The sequence below is a fragment of the Halichoerus grypus genome, chromosome 7 (genome assembly GCF_964656455.1).
Source record: "Halichoerus grypus chromosome 7, mHalGry1.hap1.1, whole genome shotgun sequence".
Classification (NCBI taxonomy): Eukaryota; Metazoa; Chordata; class Mammalia; order Carnivora; family Phocidae; genus Halichoerus; species Halichoerus grypus.
The window spans coordinates 5,652,383-5,672,909 of NC_135718.1; the positions used below are offsets into that span (position 1 = coordinate 5,652,383).

Genomic DNA, 20,527 nt, shown 5'->3' on the forward strand with positions numbered 1-20,527 from the left:
CACACCAGCACCTCCCTGACACACCGCCGTCACCACACCAGCACCTCCCTGACACACTGCGGTCACCTCACCAGCACCTCCCTGACACACCGCCGTCACCACACCAGCACCTCCCTGACACGCCGCGGTCATCTCACCAGCACCTCCCTGACACACTGCCGTCACCACACCAGCACCTCCCTGACACACTGCGGTCACCTCACCAGCACCTCCCTGACACGCCGCGGTCACCACACCAGCACCTCCCTGACACGCCGCGGTCATCTCACCAGCACCTCCCTGCCACACCGCGGTCACCACACCAGCACCTCCCTGACACACTGCGGTCACCTCACCAGCACCTCCCTGACACACTGTGGTCACCACACCAGCACCTCCCTGACACACCGCGGTCATCTCACCAGCACCTCCCTGACACACTGCCGTCACCACACCAGCACCTCCCTGACACACCGCGGTCACCTCACCAGCACCTCCCTGACACACCGCGGTCACCACACCAGCACCTCCCTGACACACCGCGGTCACCACACCAGCACCTCCCTGACACACCACGGTCACCACACCAGCACCTCCCTGACACACCGCGGTCATCTCACCAGCACCTCCCTGACACACTGCCGTCACCACACCAGCACCTCCCTGACACACCGCGGTCACCACACCAGCCCGGCCTGACACACTGCGGTCACCACACCAGCACCTCCCTGACACACCGCCGTCACCACACCAGCACCTCCCTGACACACCGCGGTCACCTCACCAGCACCTCCCTGCCACACCGCGGTCACCACACCAGCACCTCCCTGACACACTGCGGTCACCTCACCAGCACCTCCCTGACACACTGTGGTCACCTCACCAGCACCTCCCTGACACACCGCCGTCACCACACCAGCACCTCCCTGACACACTGTGGTCACCTCACCAGCACCTCCCTGACACACCGCCGTCACCACACCAGCACCTCCCTGACACACTGTGGTCACCACACCAGCACCTCCCTGACACACTGCCGTCACCACACCAGCACCTCCCTGACACACTGTGGTCACCTCACCAGCACATCCCTGACACACTGCCGTCACCACACCAGCACCTCCCTGACACACTGTGGTCACCACACCAGCACCTCCCTGACACACTGCAGTCACCTCACCAGCACCTCCCTGACACACTGCGGTCACCTCACCAGCACCTCCCTGACACACTGCCGTCACCACACCAGCACCTCCCTGACACACTGCCGTCACCACACCAGCACCTCCCTGACACACTGCGGTCACCTCACCAGCACCTCCCTGACACACTGCGGTCACCTCACCAGCACCTCCCTGACACACTGCCGTCACCACACCAGCACCTCCAGTCACAGAGCTCCCCACTGATGCCATCGGTCGGCCTCCCTGCGGCATAGTCAATACTGGAGAGCAGAGCCTACCACCTGCGTGGTCAGCCGAAGCTCCTCAGGCCCTCTGCCCACTGTGATGAAGACGAGGTTCAGGTCACTAACCAACAGTAGCAGTTAGGGAAGGCTTATTTCATTGTTAAGAATCATCTCTACTTGACATTCCATGTGTTCCCCCGACTTATCTTCTCAGAAAAGGAAGAAACCAGAAGCTTCCATGCTCTAGATGTGTCACAGGAAAGGCTTTCTAATAACATGATTCCATTTGGGTCTCAGCTGTCCCCTGAGGTTTGGAGTTCGTCCGTACAGATGCACCTATGCACACTCTGAAATGTGTGTATTTTAGAAACATACCCGTGAATCCCCTGAGTGGTAAGAAAAGGCATGAGGAGACCCGCTGGGTAAAGTGAAGAAACAGGACTAGGTAGTGCCAGGATTTCACGCAGCTCTAACTTCATGTGCACACACATACACATAATTAAAGTACTTTAGAACACAAGCAGAAGGCAAATTAGGCCGACTGCCCAGCAAGGCGGGCTGCATGAAACAAGAAATGTGCATAAAAACTGCAAACAAGACTCAACACTACCATCCCATTTCTTCAGTCTAGTGGTGTCTTCCCAACCACAAGATGAATCATTACCAGGTCAGCGAAAAAGGTGCAAGCTCAGTGAAAACTGTGTAAGATGTTAAAAAAAAAAAAAAAGAAAAGAAAAAATGTTGTAGGCTGACACATTTAAAGAAAATCTGCAAAGCGGCTGCACATACCTGCGGGTAAGCGGCAGACTTCGGCAGGTAAATAAAACATCGACTTTAAAAATAGAAGTATTAATGCAATACTGTTTATGCCACGATTTTTTTAAAACTTTGTCCTTAAGAAACTCTTTCATCCAATCCTTCACAGCCAGGGACTTAGATTCTTCACTCTGAGGGGCTCATTCCACATTAATCCCACCTTTAAGTGCCTGCCTATAAATCACAGAGATCAAAGAGGGAAATCTTTTTTTTTTTTTTTTTTTTTTTAAAGATTTTATTTATTTATTTATTTGAGAGAGAGAGAGCATGAGGGGGGGAGGGTCAGAGGGAGAAGCAGACTCCCCGCCGAGCAGGGAGCCTGATGTGGGACTCGATCCGGGGACTCCAGGATCATGACCTGAGCCGAAGGCAGTCGCTTAACCAACTGAGCCACCCAGGCGCCCAAAGAGGGAAATCTTGCAGACAAATGTTTTAGAGCCCTTGACCACATCTGGTCCCCACTGGTAACTGCTGGTCAGATAAAGTGCAAAATGGAGATTTTATTTTCTGTTCAACTGGAAGCAACATAGTTGAAGAGGCAGGGACCCTAAAGAATTGGATTTCTGTTAAATCACCTTTTTTTATTTTATTTTTTTTACCTTTCACTCAACTTTCACTGCCCCTCCCCGACTCCGAGCATTTGAAGGGCCCCAGTGTTTACCAAAGCTCTGGACTGGGTGCCAGAGAGTCCCAGCTCTGCTCCCACCACGCCCAACTCCTCAACCCAAAAAACCAGGTGACTAAGTGTCCTTTCAGCCTTAGAAGTCTATGGACCTCCTGGGGCGCCTGGGTGGCTCAGTCCTTAAGCGTCTGCCTTCGGCTCAGGTCATGATCCCCGGGGTCCTGGGATCGAGCCCCTGCTTCTCCCGCTCCCACTCCTCCTGCTGGTGTTCCCCCTCTCGCTGTGTCTCTCTCTGTCAAATAAATAAAATCTTTAAAAAAAAAAAAAGTCTATGGACCTCCCATTTTTCTATCCACACTCAACACAGGAATACAGATAGCTTAGAAGGGTGGATATTTCTGAATGGTACATTATTTAGAGAATGCCTACAAGATTCTGACATCTTTCTACCTTTCGGATAGCTTGCATCCTTTTCTAATTAGTACATAATACTATGACAAAATAGCCATTATTCTAAACTGAAAGGATCATGAAGACTCTAAGCCAGGGGCTGGCAAACCACAACCCGCAGACCAAATCCGGCCACAGGCTGACTTTGTACTGCCCATCCACAAAGAATGCTTTCCACCATTTTTTTTAATGAGGTAAAACTCATGTAACATAAAATTAGCCATTTTAAAGTGTATGATTTGGTTCAAGCAATTAGTTAAAAAAATTCGGTGCCGGGCACCTGGGTGGCTCAGTCGGTTAAGCATCTGCCTTCGGCTCAGGTCATGATCCCGGAGTTCCCAGGATCAAGTACCACATCGGGCTCCCTGCTCGGCGGGGAGTCAGTCTGCTTCTCTCTCTGCCCTTCACCCTGCTTGTGCTCTCTCTCGCTCTCTCTCAAATAAATAAAATCTTAAAAAAAAAAAATTTGGTGCCTCAGTCTCCTCTATAAAATGGAGATCAAAAATAGCACTCACTTAACAGGAATGTTGTAGGAGTAAAGTAAATAAATATATAAATGAAGTAAGGAAGTATACAATGTGGTAGCATTTAGTACATTCACAATGTTGTGCAACCACCAACTCTATGTGGTTCTAGGTCTATTTTAAAATATTTTTGTCTCCCGCCAAGGAAACCCCATCCCCATTATAGTAGTCACTCCCCATTCCCTCTTTCCCCAGCCCCCGGCAGCCAGTAATCTGCTTTTGGGGTCTATGGATTTGCCTATTCTGGACGTTTCCTATACAGAGAGAATCCTAAGATATATGTCCTTTTGTGACTGTCTTCTTTCACTCTGCATGATGTTTTCTAGGTTCATCCATGTTGTTACATGTATCAGTGCTTCGTTCATTTTTATGGTTCAATAATTCTCCGTTGTATGGATGCGCCATATTTTATTTATGCACTCATCTGCTGATGGACACGTGGACAGTTTCCATGTTGCGGGTATTGTAAATAATACCACTGTGCACATTTATGTACAAGTATTTGTTGGAACGTCTGTTTGCAGTTCTTCAGGGAACAGACTTAGGACTGGAATCTCTGAGTGATGTGGTAGTTGTGTGTTTAAAACTTTTTGAGGAATTGCCAAACTATCTTCTGATTGTTACACTTTCGAGTGGTTCCGTTGTTTGTTTAAGTAGGCTTCACGCCCAGTGAGGAGCCCAACTCGGGCTTCGACTTAAAACCCTGAGATGAAGACCTGAGCTAAGATCAAGAGTCAGACGCTTAACCAACTGAGCGATCCAAGCGCCCCGAGTGGGTCCATGTTTTTAATGATTATATACATACCCAGGTAGTGCCCTCTATTTTGCCTCCTGGCCAGCAAAACCTAAGGTATTTATTATCTGGACCTTGACAGAAAAAAGGCTACAGATCTCCATTCTAAACAAAAACGACTGTTTCTTTGAGCTGTTCACTGCTCTGCAGGTACAAAGCACTTCAGTGTATATGATCTACTTTGACTTCACTGGCATCTCATCACCATGCTGCAGGGCAGGAGAGACTGGGGCAAGAATCTCACTTTACAGATGATCACAGGCCCCGAAAGCTGCTCGGAGCCTCCCTGGGGTTCCACAGCCGCCAGGACCCGGAGCCAGGACTCGCCCTGCCATCTTCCTTCACAAACTGGCTTTTCCTTCTCCTCTCCTCCTGTTCATCCAGTCCCTGCACTTGACCCCAACAGCTAGACTGAGAAAGCATGTTATTGGAGCAACACATGAAGAAGGACTTGAGAAACAGCCTGAGAGGAGGGGAAGATGGGGGGCGGGGGGGCAAGTTGCAGGGACAGCCAAGTCACAGACATGCTCCGATGCCCCCAGCTATCTGAGGAACACATGACCGGAGGTGTGGTTGAGCTGCCTGATCACCAAGTTTGTATGCAGCATGGCACCAGTCATCCCCTTTCCTTCAGGACAGGGCCTCTTCTTAGGGAGCCACCCAAAGTCCAGGGTGGGGGAGCTGTTAAGTCCATTTAAACCAATCACACACTGGATTCCTAAGCAATTCTGTCACACGTCCCAGAAGGGGCCACACACCCAGAGATGTGACTCTCCACCAACAGGAGATCTGAAGCTTTCAAGTTAGTTCCCGATGCTTGGCTGAGATAAAATCCCTCTGTCCCTCTGCCTTCATTCAACAGGTGTTCCAGGGACCATACCAGGTGCAGGGAACAGAGAAAGGAACACAACTCAGCCCTTGTCCTCAAGGGCCCTCTGTCCAGCAGGGGCCATGGGTAAGGTGCACCAACTGCCCCCACGAGTAGAAGTATGTGTAGAACTGCAGAGAGCAGCAAGGGGGCGGGCCCGCATTCAACCTGGGTGAGTGGAGAAAGGTTTACAAGTTGAGCTGAGCCTGGAAGTAGGAGGTAAATAAAGACTATTTACAGAGAGGAGAACATATGCAAAGGCCCGGTGGCACTACCAGACCACGCAGGGTGGACTATATCAGAGTTTGGGTAAAGAAATACCACCAGACATCACTGAGGTCAGCCAGACTGAGTGCCATCCATCCCTTTATTCTGTGAGGGTCCCCAGTATCGGTTCCCATCCTCACCTCTCCCTCCCCTTGGCCTCTCCAGGCTGATCCTCAAAGCAACACTCCCAAAGAACCATCTGAAGAACTCGGCAGCCTGGCCACAGTGCCTGGAGGACCAAGATGCATTCCTGCCTTTGAAAAATAGGCAGTAGAACACACATGACGTTAGAAGGACTTGAAAATAAATCTTGTGAAGTTAATAGAAGCACAGCAATTTGGAAGAAAAATAATCACATTTCCCTCCTGCTAAATCATTATTTGCCCCTGGAAAAGTCAATTATGTTAAAGAAAATAAGTTATTATTGTCGGGGGGAAGAAAGGAGTCTGGATAAGTGCCTTTATTCCAGCAAATACAACTCCAATGGCGAATGCCTGAGCTCCTGTATCTCTGGAGGTCTCAGGGCAGCCAGAAAGGGATTGCTAAGGAAGAATGCGGGGTCCCTAATTCCCCTGGTAATCTGCACACCTGTCCCAGAACCTGACCTCTAAACTGCCATTTGTGTTTCTCAAAAAGGAGAAGAAACAACAGCTGGCTCCTGACCACCTTCCCACAGCCAGCAGGCCTGGCCGGAGGCCCCTACCCACTCCCCCTGCAACCTTCCTCCCTGCTTCCTCCCCTCCGGCCTCTCCCCAAAAGCACACCCTTCAGGAAGCAGTCCTGCAGGGTCCCAGCCTGCCCTTCCCAGATATCAGGAGAGCCTCTGCTTCCAGCAACACCATCATGATGCCACAGTAAACAGCCAGTGGGTGTTGCCCCAGAGTCCAGCTTCACCCCTGCACTTCATACCAGTCGTTCCTGCAGGGGAGCCATCTTGCCCACAGGGGACATGTGGCAATAGCTGTGTAGGCTGTCACAACTGAGAGAAGGGGAGTGCTCCTCAGATCTAGTGTAGCGGCCAGGGATGCTGATAAGCACCCGAAAAGGCACAGGACAGCCCCCCACAACCAAAAATTATCCAACCCAGGATGTCAAGAGTGCACAGGTCCAGAAAGCCAGTTTTACATGAATTAAGGCAGCAACTACTGTTATGCACGGTCGACAAGTGAACAAACTGGGGCAGAGAGGGGTGCAGAGTCCCCCATGCATGCATCCCAACCTGAACACTAGTCCTCGCTTTGAGGGGGTAGCCTCCACAGGCAGTGATGGCCCTGAAAATTCACAGGAAGAATGCACTGAGCCTCAAACAGGTCACTGCCCACGTTTACCACTGGTACCCCTGGGTCACACTTCCGGGTTTAGCACCAGTCCCTGGGTCACACTTCCGGGTTTAGCACCAGTCCCTGGGTCACACTTCCGGGTTTAGCACTGGTACCCCTGGGTCACACTTCCGGGTTCAGCACCGGTACCCCTGGGTCACACTTCCAGGTTTGCACCAGTCCCTGGGTCACACTTCCGGGTTCAGCACCGGTACCCCTGGGTCACACTTCCGGGTTCAGCACCGGTACCCCTGGGTCACACTTCCGGGTTCAGCACCAGTCCCTGGGTCACACTTCCGGGTTCAGCACCAGTCCCTGGGTCACACTTCCGGGTTCAGCACCAGTCCCTGGGTCACACTTCCGGGTTCAGCACCGGTCCCTGGGTCACACTTCCAGGTTTAGCACCGGTACCCCTGGGTCACACTTCCGGGTTCAGCACCGGTCCCTGGGTCACACTTCCGGGTTTAGCACCGGTCCCTGGGTCACGCTTCCGGGTTTAGCACCAGTCCCTGGGTCACACTTCCGGGTTCAGCACCGGTACCCCTGGGTCACACTTCCGGGTTTAGCACCGGTCCCCCTGGGTCACACTTCCGGGTTCAGCACCAGTCCCTGGGTCACACTTCCGGGTTCAGCACCGGTCCCTGGGTCACACTTCCGGGTTCAGCACCGGTCCCTGGGTCACACTTCCGGGTTCAGCACCGGTCCCTGGGTCACACTTCCGGGTTTAGCACCGGTCCCCCTGGGTCACACTTCCGGGTTCAGCACCAGTCCCTGGGTCACACTTCCGGGTTCAGCACCGGTCCCTGGGTCACACTTCCGGGTTCAGCACCAGTCCCTGGGTCACACTTCCGGGTTTAGCACCGGTCCCCCTGGGTCACACTTCCGGGTTCAGCACCAGTCCCTGGGTCACACTTCCGGGTTCAGCACCGGTCCCTGGGTCACACTTCCGGGTTCAGCACCGGTCCCTGGGTCACACTTCCGGGTTCAGCACCGGTCCCTGGGTCACACTTCCGGGTTCAGCACCGGTCCCTGGGTCACACTTCCGGGTTCAGCACCGGTCCCTGGGTCACGCTTCCGGGTTCAGCACCGTACCCCTGGGTCACGCTTCCGGGTTTAGCACCGGTCCCTGGGTCACACTTCCGGGTTTAGCACCAGTCCCTGGGTCACACTTCCGGGTTCAGCACCGGTACCCCTGGGTCACACTTCCGGGTTTAGCACCGGTCCCCCTGGGTCACACTTCCGGGTTCAGCACCAGTCCCTGGGTCACACTTCCAGGTTCAGCACCGGTCCCTGGGTCACACTTCCGGGTTCAGCACCGGTCCCTGGGTCACACTTCCGGGTTCAGCACCGGTCCCTGGGTCACGCTTCCGGGTTCAGCACCAGTCCCTGGGTCACACTTCCAGGTTCAGCACCGGTCCCTGGGTCACACTTCCGGGTTCAGCACCAGTCCCTGGGTCACACTTCCGGGTTCAGCACCGGTCCCTGGGTCACACTTCCGGGTTCAGCACCGGTCCCTGGGTCACACTTCCGGGTTCAGCACCAGTCCCTGGGTCACACTTCCGGGTTCAGCACCGGTACCCCTGGGTCACACTTCCGGGTTCAGCACCGGTACCTCTGGGTCACACTTCCGGGTTCAGCACCAGTACCTCTGGGTCACACTTCCGGGTTTAGCACCGTACCCCTGGGTCACACTTCCGGGTTTAGCACCGGTACCCCTGGGTCACACTTCCGGGTTCAGCACCGGTACCCCTGGGTCACACTTCCGGGGTTAGCACCGGTACCCCTGGGTAGAGCTAGGCCTCTGTCATCCAGATTCGGGGCCAGCTGCTCCCGGCCCCTCGTGGCGCCCCACTGCCTAGAGCTCAGCCTCCTGGCCACACAGCTACATCAGCCCAGAATCCACATCAGGAGATTCTGGCTAAGGATATCAGGAAGAGAAAACCACAACGCTGTGAGCTCTGGGGGGAAGGCAGGCCTCTCCTCAACGCTGACTCCCTGACCCCGGGGTGCACCTGCCCCCTCCCCATGCTCTCTCTACTACCCACCCCCATCCCTCCTTCTGCCTCAAGACTCCCAGGCCCTGGGGACTCAGGGCCATTCCTGCTGGGCCCTCAGCCCTCGCACACACTTGTCCCCACAGCCTGGGCTAGAAGGGGTCAGGAGGCAGAGAGGATGAGGCCTGCAAGGCTGGGGCCCCGGGCACGAGTCCTAAGAAGCTAAGGCAGGAATGGGCAAATCACAGACGGGGACCTGGGACCAGCCCAGCACCAAGCTGGACAGGAGCAGAGCAGGCAGTGAGGCCAGAAGGCTATAAAGGACATTTTTTAAAGCGTTTCCAAGCAGGCAGCAGCCACCACAGCCTGAAAACTCTGATCGGAGAACCTGAGAGCCCAGACTGACAAGCACTGAAGCTGTTGGCTTCGCCACGAAAAACATCAAACACGATCCATGTCCCTGCCATCTCCCAAAACTCAAAAAAATCGTTTCTGGTAATTCATTTAACGGCAAAAACTGGGCCTGAGCGAAGAGCAGGCTGATCACAGGTCACCTCCGTCACATCGCAGGTGACCATACACCCCCCGCAGCCTCATGCACATGTCTGACTGTGGGGTGCCCCCAGACCTGCTGGGGGTGTGAAGCACACACGTGAGCCTTCTGCACGGGCACCATCTTCCTCTCCACATCAAGACAAACCTGTAATTGAAAACACCACTAGCTCTAAGAATTTTACATAAGGGATTGCTGAGCTGGACCACGATCTACACCCCAAGAGGGCGGCTCTGGATCCCCCACGTCTAAGAACAATGCTGGCAAGCAAACTGGAAGGAAGGAAGAAAGGTTATTTGAAGGCAGTTTTCTTTGACCTGTAATTTCTCGGTGGCTTAAAACAACTGCGTTGTTCACAGAAGCTGGGACACACTCACCTTCATCACTATCCACCTCGCGCATCGGTTCAACGGCTCAGCTTAGTGCCTACTCCAGAAGGCTCATCAGCTCACACTGTTAATCAATGACTAGACAACTTGTTTAGTAATAAAACAAAAATTACAAAACCTTAGGAAAAGTAATGCTCACGCTGCCACACTGCCCTTTTCCAACAAGAAACTGATTAAAACCATCACCAGTAATCACATATTTTCTCTATAACAGGCTAACATCATTAATACAAAGTAGTACTTTCTCCTTCTGAAAGAGGAAATAATAGAAGCTTTCTCCTTCCGCAAGCTCTACCTCTACCGCGTGCATTATCTTGCTAGCTCCTCTAGCTAAATGGAGGTCACTATTGCCCCATCTCCAAGGGCCTGAGGCCTGGGAGGGTAGATAAGGCAGAAGAGTAGCACCCTGGCCTGGATTCCAGGCATTCTGACTCCCAGTCCACTGCTCTTTACCCTACACCATAATGGCCCCCCAATCTAACTTTTAAGTTACTATAGCTGTGACTGATTAACCTTTTTTTTTTTTTAAAGATTTTATTCAATTATTTGACAGAGAGAGAGAGACAGCAAGAGAGGGAACACAAGCAGAGGGAGTGGGAGAGGGAGGAGCAGGCTTCCGCTGAGCAGGGAGCCCAATGCGGGGCTTGATCCCAGGACCCTGGGATCATGACCTGAGCCGAAGGCAGACACTTAACGACTGAGCCACCCAGGCGCCCCGACTGATTAACCTTTATAGCCTTTTTTCAGAGCATGCTTAGTCATAAAGACAAGTGTTATTTCAGAATATTAAGATTCCATTCTAATAAAAAAAAACCAACACTTAGAAACAAAGACACCGTTCTAATGAGCAGGCTTAAAGTACACCACCTTTCTGAGGCCCAAAGAATTCCAAAGACACAGGAATGGGATCTGGGGGTGCTGCATATGTTTCAGGATGGTGAGAATAGGAACTGCCAGACAAACATGAAGATGACTCATTTAGAAGGCAGCCTCCCTTATGCTCACAGGTCTACCCTACCCCCCAAGGAGTACTCTCTGGGCCAGGTCTATAGTGAAGGACATCCTGGAATCTACAGGAGAGAAGGAGCAGAAAACAGGCCAAGGAAAAAGGCAGCACCTGTTCTCATTTGCATCTCTTCATACTGTTGTCGAGGTCTGGACATCTGTTCTGCCAAGTGACTCTCAGGGACAAAATGGTGTGACACCTTACAATCTCTGTGTTCGGTGCCAATAATGCTGAAGGGTCTAATTCCTCCTGATTAATAGAAAGTAGGTGTCGACGACAGGGACCTGTTAGAGGAGATCCCCAATATGCACATCCTCCTCTTCTTGCAGGGCTCACAGCTAGACTCTATTTCCAAGGCCCAGATGCTGTTAGGTTGGGCCAGGCACTGAGCTCTGGGATGGGCACCACCTCCAGCCCTGGCAGAGGGAAAAGCTCCTGTGAAAGGTCCTCCATCTCCTTCTTTCCCCAGCCACAGGTTGAAAGGTAAGGAGCCCAAGAGCCTAGCGGAGGGCAGAGCCTCAGGACAGAAGGAGCCTGAGTCCCCGGATGACTAGAGGCTTAAGAGCCCCTGAGCCCCCTCCCCACCAGCTACTTGGCCTGTGACATAAACAAATAACAAACTTTCATTGTATGAAGCCCAGGAAATGTTGGGGCTCTGTTACAGCAGCCAGCCAACCCTAATTCAGAAAAGAAATCACAATAGTTACATTTTCATATAAAAGCGTACCTAACAAGTCCAAGTAAGTTAAACAAAATCACTCAAGATGGCACACAGAATTTGTATCACACTCTTGAGGAAATGCAGCAGCAAACTGCAACCGTGACTAGCAATGCCACCAGGACAAAGACTCTGAGTGACGTTTTTGGGAAGAGATTTATCCACGTAAGCTTTATTGGACTCCCTTCACCTGGTCCCTTCAGGAGCTCTGAGGATCAGTAGGAACTCCAACCCGATAGGACTTCAGAGCGAACACTAAAATTCCAGGGAATTCTCCCCCCATCGGGGACCCTCCCTTACAACAAGCAGGGGCTGCAGAGTTGCAGAGATAATGGGGCCCACGTGGCTTGAGTTGCACAGACTGAGAGGCCGAGGCGAGCATAAAAGAAACAGCTACCGAGCACAGACCCAGGGCCAGGTTTGTGCTAGCTTCTCTCTTTATCCCCAGAACCACCCGAGGAAGATGCTATTATCACCAATTCGCAAAGGGGACGCTTGGGCATTCAGTAAATAACTCACCCAAGGTCACCTGGCTGGCAAGAGATGGACCGGAGATTCAAAGATGCATCTCCATGCCCCCCAATCTGTGATCTTCTGTGATACCCCACACTGAAGAGAACACCTTTTCCTCCTCAAGGCACCCAAGTGAAAAGCTAACAAGCTGACAGACATCTGGCTGGGGTGAAACCACCTGGTTTTTATAAGCAGAGAGTGCCCAGGTGCATGCGGGGAGGGGGATGGCTGCCGAGTTACAGAGTGAAGAGCAGCCCCTGGAGCTGTGCACTTGGCCCAACAGTGACGATGCAATCCAGTACCAAAGGCGCTCCCTGCCATCACTGGGCACCTGGCATTCCGGAACCACACGGGGCCTGGCCACCGTACCCACACGCCAACACTACAAGCGATACTTAACTGGAAATACAGCCAAGCTGGAGGGCTCCGTCTCCTAATGCCACAGGCAGGCGGAGTGTGATGGGGCTGCCCCTAAGGAAGAGCTGTTCCCCAGGTGCGCCCACCATGCCACTGACCACACTTACAACCTGTTCAACTTCCTGTTCAGGTCTCAAACCCCCTGACTGTATCATCCCATCACTCATGTGATTACAAGAAATTTCCAGGGCTGAACACAGACACTAATTTGATTCTTTAAATTAGATTCTGTGAGCCTTGTGAGGGAGGGGGCTCATACTGCGAGCTCCCACCTCCCATCTCCCCCCTTCCTTCTTCCAGGCATCCCCAAGGAACTGGGGACCCATGACCTTGCAGAAAAATAATCACTCAGACGGTGGCCACCAAAAGCGCACAAAAATTTAGAGGGAATGTCTTACTTGTGATAATGTTATGGGTTATATCCCCCAAAATTCAAACACTTAAGTTCTGCCCCCACCCCAATAACTGAGAATGTCTTTGGAGACAGGGTCTTGAAAGAGATGACTGAGGTAATGACGTCATGAGGATGGGCCCAAATCCAGGAAGAGGAGGTGAGGACACAAACACCACAGAAGAAGACCTTGTGAGGACACAGTAAGACAGCCATCCACACACCAAGCAGAAGGCCTCAGAGGGAACCAACCCTGCCAACACCTTGATCTTGGACTTCCAGCCTCCGGAACTGAGAAAATAAATTCCTGCAGCTTAAGCTCCTCAGAGTAGTACTTTGTTAAGGCAGCAAACTAAAACACATACTTTACATGCGGACTTGAGGGAGGGTCCCAAAGCACTTCCCACCTTATTAATAAAAGCAAACTTAAGTACAGTGCTACTGCTATTTACATAACAATGTTTCCCAAGTGCCTTAACTGCCCTTTAGTTCCTGTGAACCTCCCCATCAGCCTGACCTTGTACACAGGGCCAAGCATTAGCCTCCATTTTGAAAATGTGGAACCAGCCAGGAGAGGCTCAAAGACTTGCCCCAGGTCACATCAATGAAGAGTGGCCACATCTCAGCTAAAACTCAGATTCTGACCCTTCCCCGGGTCCCCTCCGCAGGGCTCACCTCTCAGAAGAGGGGTGTGAACATGGTGCCCGGCAGTGAGTAGGACACTGCTGGCCCCACACTGCTGGACAGCCCCACCGGCCTCCCAGCCCACGATCTCTTCTTCCAACTGCACCCAGGACCCTAACACATTCGACAACTGCACGGCTCGGTGGCCCCCGCCCCTGCTGCAGCCCCGCAAGCACCACCTGACAGCAGCCTTCTCGCGCACCGCGGCTCACGCAGCAGCCCACAGGCTCATCTCCCAAATTACGCCAAGATATCCTGCAAAGAGGGAAATGCAAATCCAAACCACAACAACGCACCACCACACTCTACCAGACTGGCTAAAATAGACAAGCGGGACAAGAAAGGCTGGCAAGGAGAACCCCGATCACACATACGTGGCTGGTGGGAATGCAAAATGGTGCAGCTACTCTGGAATAGTTTGGCAGTTTCTTAAAAATCCAAACACACAACTACATACAACTTAGCAATGGCATTCCTGGGCACTTATCCCAGAAAATGAAGACTTGTGTTCATGTGAAAACCTGTGCATAAATGTTCATAGTAGCTTTACTCATAATAGCCAAAACCCAGATGTCCTTCAGCAGGTGAATGGTTGATCCATCAGATCCATGCCACAGAACACCACTCCGTAATGAAAAGGAACCACCCACTGATACACACAACCACCTGATGAATCTCCAGAGAATTATGCGGCGTGATAAAAATCAATCCAAAGAGGTTTCATGCTATATGATTCCATTCATGTAACATTCTTGAAATGATAAAACTAGGGGCGCCTGGGTGGCTCAGTCGTTAAGCGTCTGCTTTCAGCTCAGGTCATGATCCCAGAGTCCTGGGATTGAGCCCCACATCGGGCGAAGCCTGCTTCTCCCTCTCCCACTCCCCCTGCTTGTGTTCCCTCTCTCGCTGTGTCTCTCTCTATCAAATAAATAAATAAAAATCTTTAAAAAAAAAAAAAAAAGAAATGTTAAAACTATAGAAACGGAGAAGAGATTACTGGTTGCCAGGGACTGTGCCGGAAGGAGGAGCAAGGTGGGTGTGGCTAAAAAAGGACAAGAGGAGAGGACCTGGGAGTGATGGCAATGCTCTGTACCTGGACCGAATCCATGCCAATATCCTGGCTCTGTATGGTACTGTAGTTTGGCAAGATGTCACCTAGAGGTAAGTTGGTAATGGGTATATGGGGTCTCTCTGTATTATCTGTTACAAACGTATGTGTTTGTAATTATCTGAAAATACAAAGTTAAAGAAAAAATAAAAAAGAGGAGGAAGGAAGGATTGAACGATTGAAGGCAGGAAGCAAACAAGAGAAGGAACTATTCACAACCCCTAAGACAATCCTGGTAAGATGTGATATTCTACGCAAACATTGGCACAACAATAAATTTAAAATTTTTATAATGTTTTCAAAGTAAAATAAGGTTTGTAGAAATATAATATGCCCTAATTTGGTTTTTCTGCAACTCCAGTGAATGAAAATGTCTGCATTTCTATTTACTTATAATCAAATCTAATTTTTCTTCCCCAAAGTAGCAGCTTGCTTTCTACTCTAGATAACAAAAGACATCTCTCTGCAACTCCCACACTCCCAAATTTATTTGGATATTACACTACTCCTAGCAGTTATCATCACTCAGAACTAATCTAAATACACACAAGTCATGCTCCCCAGCACCAAGCAAATGAGACTTTCCCCCAAGAGAGGGGCAAAACACACCATTAAGAAATCACCTCTTGAGGAAAAGTATTCTTGCAGCAAACTGCACCTGTCAAATCCGAGCAGAAAATCACTTGTCACTACATTTCTGAACCGCACTTTATTAAATAAAAAATTAATAAAAGCAACACCCCATTGAGTGCTTGGCTGATCTCAAACACGATGCCCCCTCCTCTGCCAACATTATTTCAATGCATCGTCCTCGGTCTTTGTGGTAGCCAGGCTTAGTTCCACCGTCCAGATGGGGAAACTGAGGCTCAGGAAGATGAGTAATTTGCTTATGGGCCACATGAGGAGTAAGAGCCAGGAGTTAAAGGTGTCTGCAGGACCAACACCCGCATCCCCTTTGAGCTCTCCGTAGAAAAAGCCAGAACGAAGCACCCACACTTGGGTCCACTGGTGTTCAGTCTCCTCCATAACAAAGCTGAAGGCTAGCAAGAGAACCTTACTCTCCCAAACTGCTCTCAGCACCACCTCTGTTAGGTTTCTCTTGCTGCCTTAACAAACGGCCACACGCTGAGCAGCTTCAAAGGGTCCACAGGGATATTCTCCAGCTCCCCAGGTCAGACACTCAGTGGCTCTGGGTCTCAAAATCCAGCCGCTGGCCCGCTGGGCTCCTGTGGGAAGCTCAGGAAGGGATCTGTTTCCAGGCTCGTTGGGGTACTGGCAGAATCCAGTTGTGCCTGTAGGACTAAGGTCCCCGTTTCCTTGCTGGTTGCCAGCTGGGGGCTGCCCTGAGCTCCCTGGGCTTTCTCTAGTCCCTGCAAGGGGGCTCCTACATCTCAGGGCCAGCGACTTCTGACTCCACTCTTCTGTGACCAGCCAGAGAAAGTTCTCTGCTTTGGGGGCCCACATAGAAAATGCAAGATCATCTCTCCAACTCTAAGTCTCATTACGTTAACCACATCTGCAAAGCCCTTTCTGCCACGTCACGTAACGTATTTACAGGTTCTGGGGATTAGGGCATGGACATTTTGGGAAGGGAGCCATTATTCTGCCTCACACCAATGAGAGAAGTAAGCACACCATCCTCAGGTGTGACTCTAGAACACACTCCATCTTTTCACCTCATCTTAAGAACAGGATCCATAATAATTTTATTGTCGTTGAGACCTCAGACTCTGCGTAGCTGGGGGATGATGGAAAAGTTCACCCAGTCCAAGCCCTCCAAAATTCATTCAAAATTCAGGTCAAAATTCATTCCTCTGTTAATTAACTAAATCCATAAACACTGACCCACCCAATTCAAGCCTAGGGGGAGACATTAACAGGCCAGTAAATTTACTGGGGGCAACCCCAACCCCCACTGGAATAAATGGGGTAGGGGGGGAGAACAGCATTTCCTGCCTTGCTGAGGAAGCAACAGATCAGCTGTTTACTCCTTTCCCCAATTTACAAAATAAATAACTGAAGTGTCTCATTTACAAACAATGCTTCTAACAGATTCCAAGTACTTGCAAACAATGAGCTGTGATTCATGTTTCCAAATGAGATGGAGTTTTATCATTTTCTTTCCCCTCGTGATTCATTCATCCCGCCAAGTCAGTGGTCGGAGTGGAAGCAAGACCCACCCACGACCTGCCACAGCCCTCCAAGGAAACACAGCCCTGTTGTTAGGCTCCCCCAAAAAACACTGTGGTTGGTAAGGGGGGGTGCCCAGTAATTTTCCCTTGGGAGGTAACAGCCCATTAGCTAGTGGGAATGAATCCCTGTCCCCTAGCACTTCTGTCTTCCCTTCCTGAGAACCAGTGGGACCCTCCAGTGCCAACTCCTAGAACAGTGGAGAGCTTGGGCTGACCCGGATGTGAGCATCCTCGCCTTCCCTTCTGCCCAGGATCAAGAGCTGCCTAACGGAACTCCAGTCATTTAAAGCTCCTATTGATGCTGAACAAGCTGTGCTGTCCCGTCCCTGCTACCCCGTTCTGGGGCCTCGGCTCCACTGGAGTGAAACCAAGCAGAGCAGTCACTCTCCCCTCCACCTGACAGCCATTCACACTGTTCCTGGAATTGCCTGGCAAAACCATCCAGGACACGGTCCTTTGGAAACTTTTCAACACAGACTTTTCTTAAAACCACAGCATTAGCCAAAGGTGTGATGTTGGAAGTCACCACAGTGAGTGCTAGCTAAGCTTCTGGAAGGTGTGTGATGTCATGGGGAGGGACACAGCCATGTTCTTGCCCACAGTCACCTCCCTCGCCACCAAGGAGACCGCGCTCACTCTGTCACTGAATGCTCCCTTTGGTCTTCTCTAGACAGGACAGTCAAGCAACTCAACAGGTGCCACACCTACAGTGTCCTCACTGTCATGCTGCGAGCCAACAAAAAGTGTCAATGTTAAAATGCAGAGCTCCAAAGAGAAGCCCCTCCCCACCTCCTGGCGCTCAGTGGGATGGTGTCAGCTCCAGAGCCAGGGTTCCAATCCCAGATGGAGCACTTACTAGTGCTATGAACGATGTATTTTCTCTCTGCCTCTGTCAAGTGGGAGTGACAGGAGTCCCACCCCACAGGACTGGGAGGGGGGAGGCAAAAGCTCTCAGCCAGAGCTCGAGCAGCTCCCTGCCTCCTCCCCAGGGCTGTCTGAGGTCCTACTCCTCTGCTTGCCTCCTGCCTCTTCCTCCTGCCTCTCCCGAGCGCTCCAGGCACTCTTCCATCCGTCTTTGCTGGGTTCCAGTCCTCAGCTCACTCCTCACACAAACACACCCCCCCCACAGCAGGCTCTCCACAGCCGGGACCCCCACTGTCACCACACCTAAAGCAGTCCCAAACAGAATGTGCACCCACACCTCCCCCATCAGCTGCAGATGGATGGCCACGTTTCTATCAGGGTGGCTGGGAGGAAACCATATGGAAGCACCCAGGGTGCTGCTTACACGCTCAGGTCCCACCTGTCGCTGACCTCCGTGCCCAAGTCTGGGCCTCCACTTCCTCATCTCTAGAAATGGGGTGGGAAGAGAGCTCAGCCATAGTGGTCTTGCAGCAAGAAGCACAACCTCCCCCCCCCCCCCCCCCGCGGGCATGTGGAACAAGACGAGTGTGGGCCCAGAAGCCCTCGGACTGTCTCAGGACGGACTGTTCCCACAGCCACTGTCCAAGCAGCTCCACGGTCACCCCACAGACATCTAACAGAGACAAGCACTGGAATCACAAAAAAGAAAGAACCCTGAGGGCCAGGGCCGCCCCAGAGGCTTGCCCAAGTCGGAGGGCCAGCTCTGGAGGAGACCAGCAGTGGGGGTAGGCTTGGCACCGCAAAAGCTCAGGGACAGGGGGGCCTGCCCGCTGCGGGAGCAGAAGCCCCAGGAGGAGCCCCGAGAGGCACAACCTGGCGGCCAAGGTCACAAAAGGCCTTACAAGTCAGGCAAAGTGCAGCCTGGGTGACGGAGATAATAAAGGAGCAGGAGGAAAGTGAGACGGAAAACTATGAAGGTCCAGGGTCCGGGATCCCGGAGAGCAGCCACGGCCCCGACTCCCGACACGGTGGGTGAGAAAGGACAGGCTGGACCCCAGACTTTTGGCAGCCAGGCTGCAAATCCGCGGTGAGGGGGACAGCAGGGCGCAGCGAGGGCTGGGGTCCGTTTGTTCTGCCATCAAGGAAAGCCTCGCTCTCTGGAATGTATACTCGCTCGGTCCGAAATGTAAACTTGCAACCCGACTCCCCCCACTCCCCGCAGGAAACGACAAAGAGCGGCGGAGCCAAAACAGTCCCGCCCTCCGCAACCCGCTCCCCGAGCCCGGGGACGCCGGAGCGCTCGGCCGGCCGCTCCGCTCCGGGGGTCCCGCACGGTCCAGGCCGGGCCCACCGAGTGGCGGGCAGGGCACCCGGCCCGCCCAGGTCGCGCGCGCCACTTCCCACCGGGAGAGAGCACAACTCTTCGCTTGGATCCCTACAACTTGCAACTGCCCGCCCGGGGAGCTCCAGACCCCGCACGCAGCTTCACCCAGAAAGCAGAAAGCCGCGGCCGAACAATGACCCCGGGACGGCCCGGCCCCGGCCAGCCCACCCGAAGGCTTCGGCCGCGGACAGAACGGGGTCTGAGCTCGGGCGGCCGGGGAGGCTGGAGGGCTCCGCCACCGGGTGCCCGCCCGGCAGCTAGGTGGGGGGGGACGCCCCGGGAAGTGACACGGCCCGCCCCCGCCCCCGCGTGTCCCCGGCCCCGCTCGCCCGCGCTCCGGAGGGGGCGCCGCGCACTCGGGCCGGGCCGGCGGCAACAGGCTCCGGCGCGTCCGCCCGCCCGCCGCGCCCCGCCCGGCCCCGCCGCCCCTCCGGAGCGCGCGCCGCGGGGAGGTCGGGCAGGCCGGGCGCGGAGTGGGGCGCGCGGAGCTCACCCACGCCGTATTTCTCCTCTCTCTTGGTGGGCACCCAGCGCGTCATGGCGCCGCCGCGAGAGCCGCCGCCGCCGCTCGGGCAGGAAACTCCGCGCCTAGGCCGCCATTTTCCATTCCTTTCGAGCCGCGACAGGATGGGGAGGAAAAAGTTTGCGGCGGAGGCGGTGTCATGTGGGACGGGGCGGGCGGAGCGTCGCGGGCCGGATGGGAAAGGCCGGGAGCGCCGGCGAGAGGCGGGCCGGCCGGGGGCCTGTGAGCACTGCCCCTGCGTCTGGCACCGCGCGCCGCAGCCTGTGTCTCCCGCGCACGGCCCGCGGGACAGCCCCCCCCCCACCCGGGGACACTGCCGCTGCGCGGAGTCCCCGGACCCCCGGCTGTCCCACGACGAGAGGGGGGCGCCCTGGGCGGAGGGGGCGAGGGGGGCTCTAGGAGACTTATGAAGCTTGGGGTTTGCACAGCACGGGGCTCAGACGGCGGACTCGGGTTCCGCCTCGGTGTAGGGAGTCCTGGCGCGGAGCAAACCCGGAGGTTCCCTGGGAGGAGCCTGCCCGGGCACGTGGTCCTTTCACTAAGGAGACGGACTTTAACTGAGCACCTAGCCCCTGCCTGGGGGGCGAGGAGGTGCCGGGTAGAGTAACTACAAGTAGGTGGGTTAGCTCTTCGCGCTTGGGCGGGTGGGAACGAAGGGGTGGTGCAGTGCTGGTCAGGGGGTGCTGCCCGGGGAAGCGACCTCTCGCTTGAGTGTTGAATGAGGGCAGTTACCCCCAAAAGCCGG

At 53.5% G+C, this 20,527-nt stretch overlaps 1 protein-coding gene across 6 annotated transcripts in view; it reads right to left on the reverse strand.

The window, feature by feature from the left end:
* DOCK1 (dedicator of cytokinesis 1) overlaps positions 1-19,935 on the reverse strand; it is a 490,705-nt gene extending 470,770 nt beyond the window's left edge. For 4 of the 6 annotated variants that reach the window (XM_078076968.1, XM_078076967.1, XM_078076970.1 and 1 more), the window contains exon 1: positions 19,753-19,934. In XM_078076968.1, coding sequence (XP_077933094.1) covers positions 19,753-19,798 — 46 coding nt within the window. In that variant the 5' untranslated portion in view covers positions 19,799-19,934. Of the gene's footprint in view, positions 1-19,752 lie in introns of all 6 variants that reach the window. The other 2 variants (XM_078076971.1, XM_078076972.1) reach the window with 1 other exon arrangement.
* Between the last annotated feature and the right edge of the window lie 592 nt (positions 19,936-20,527).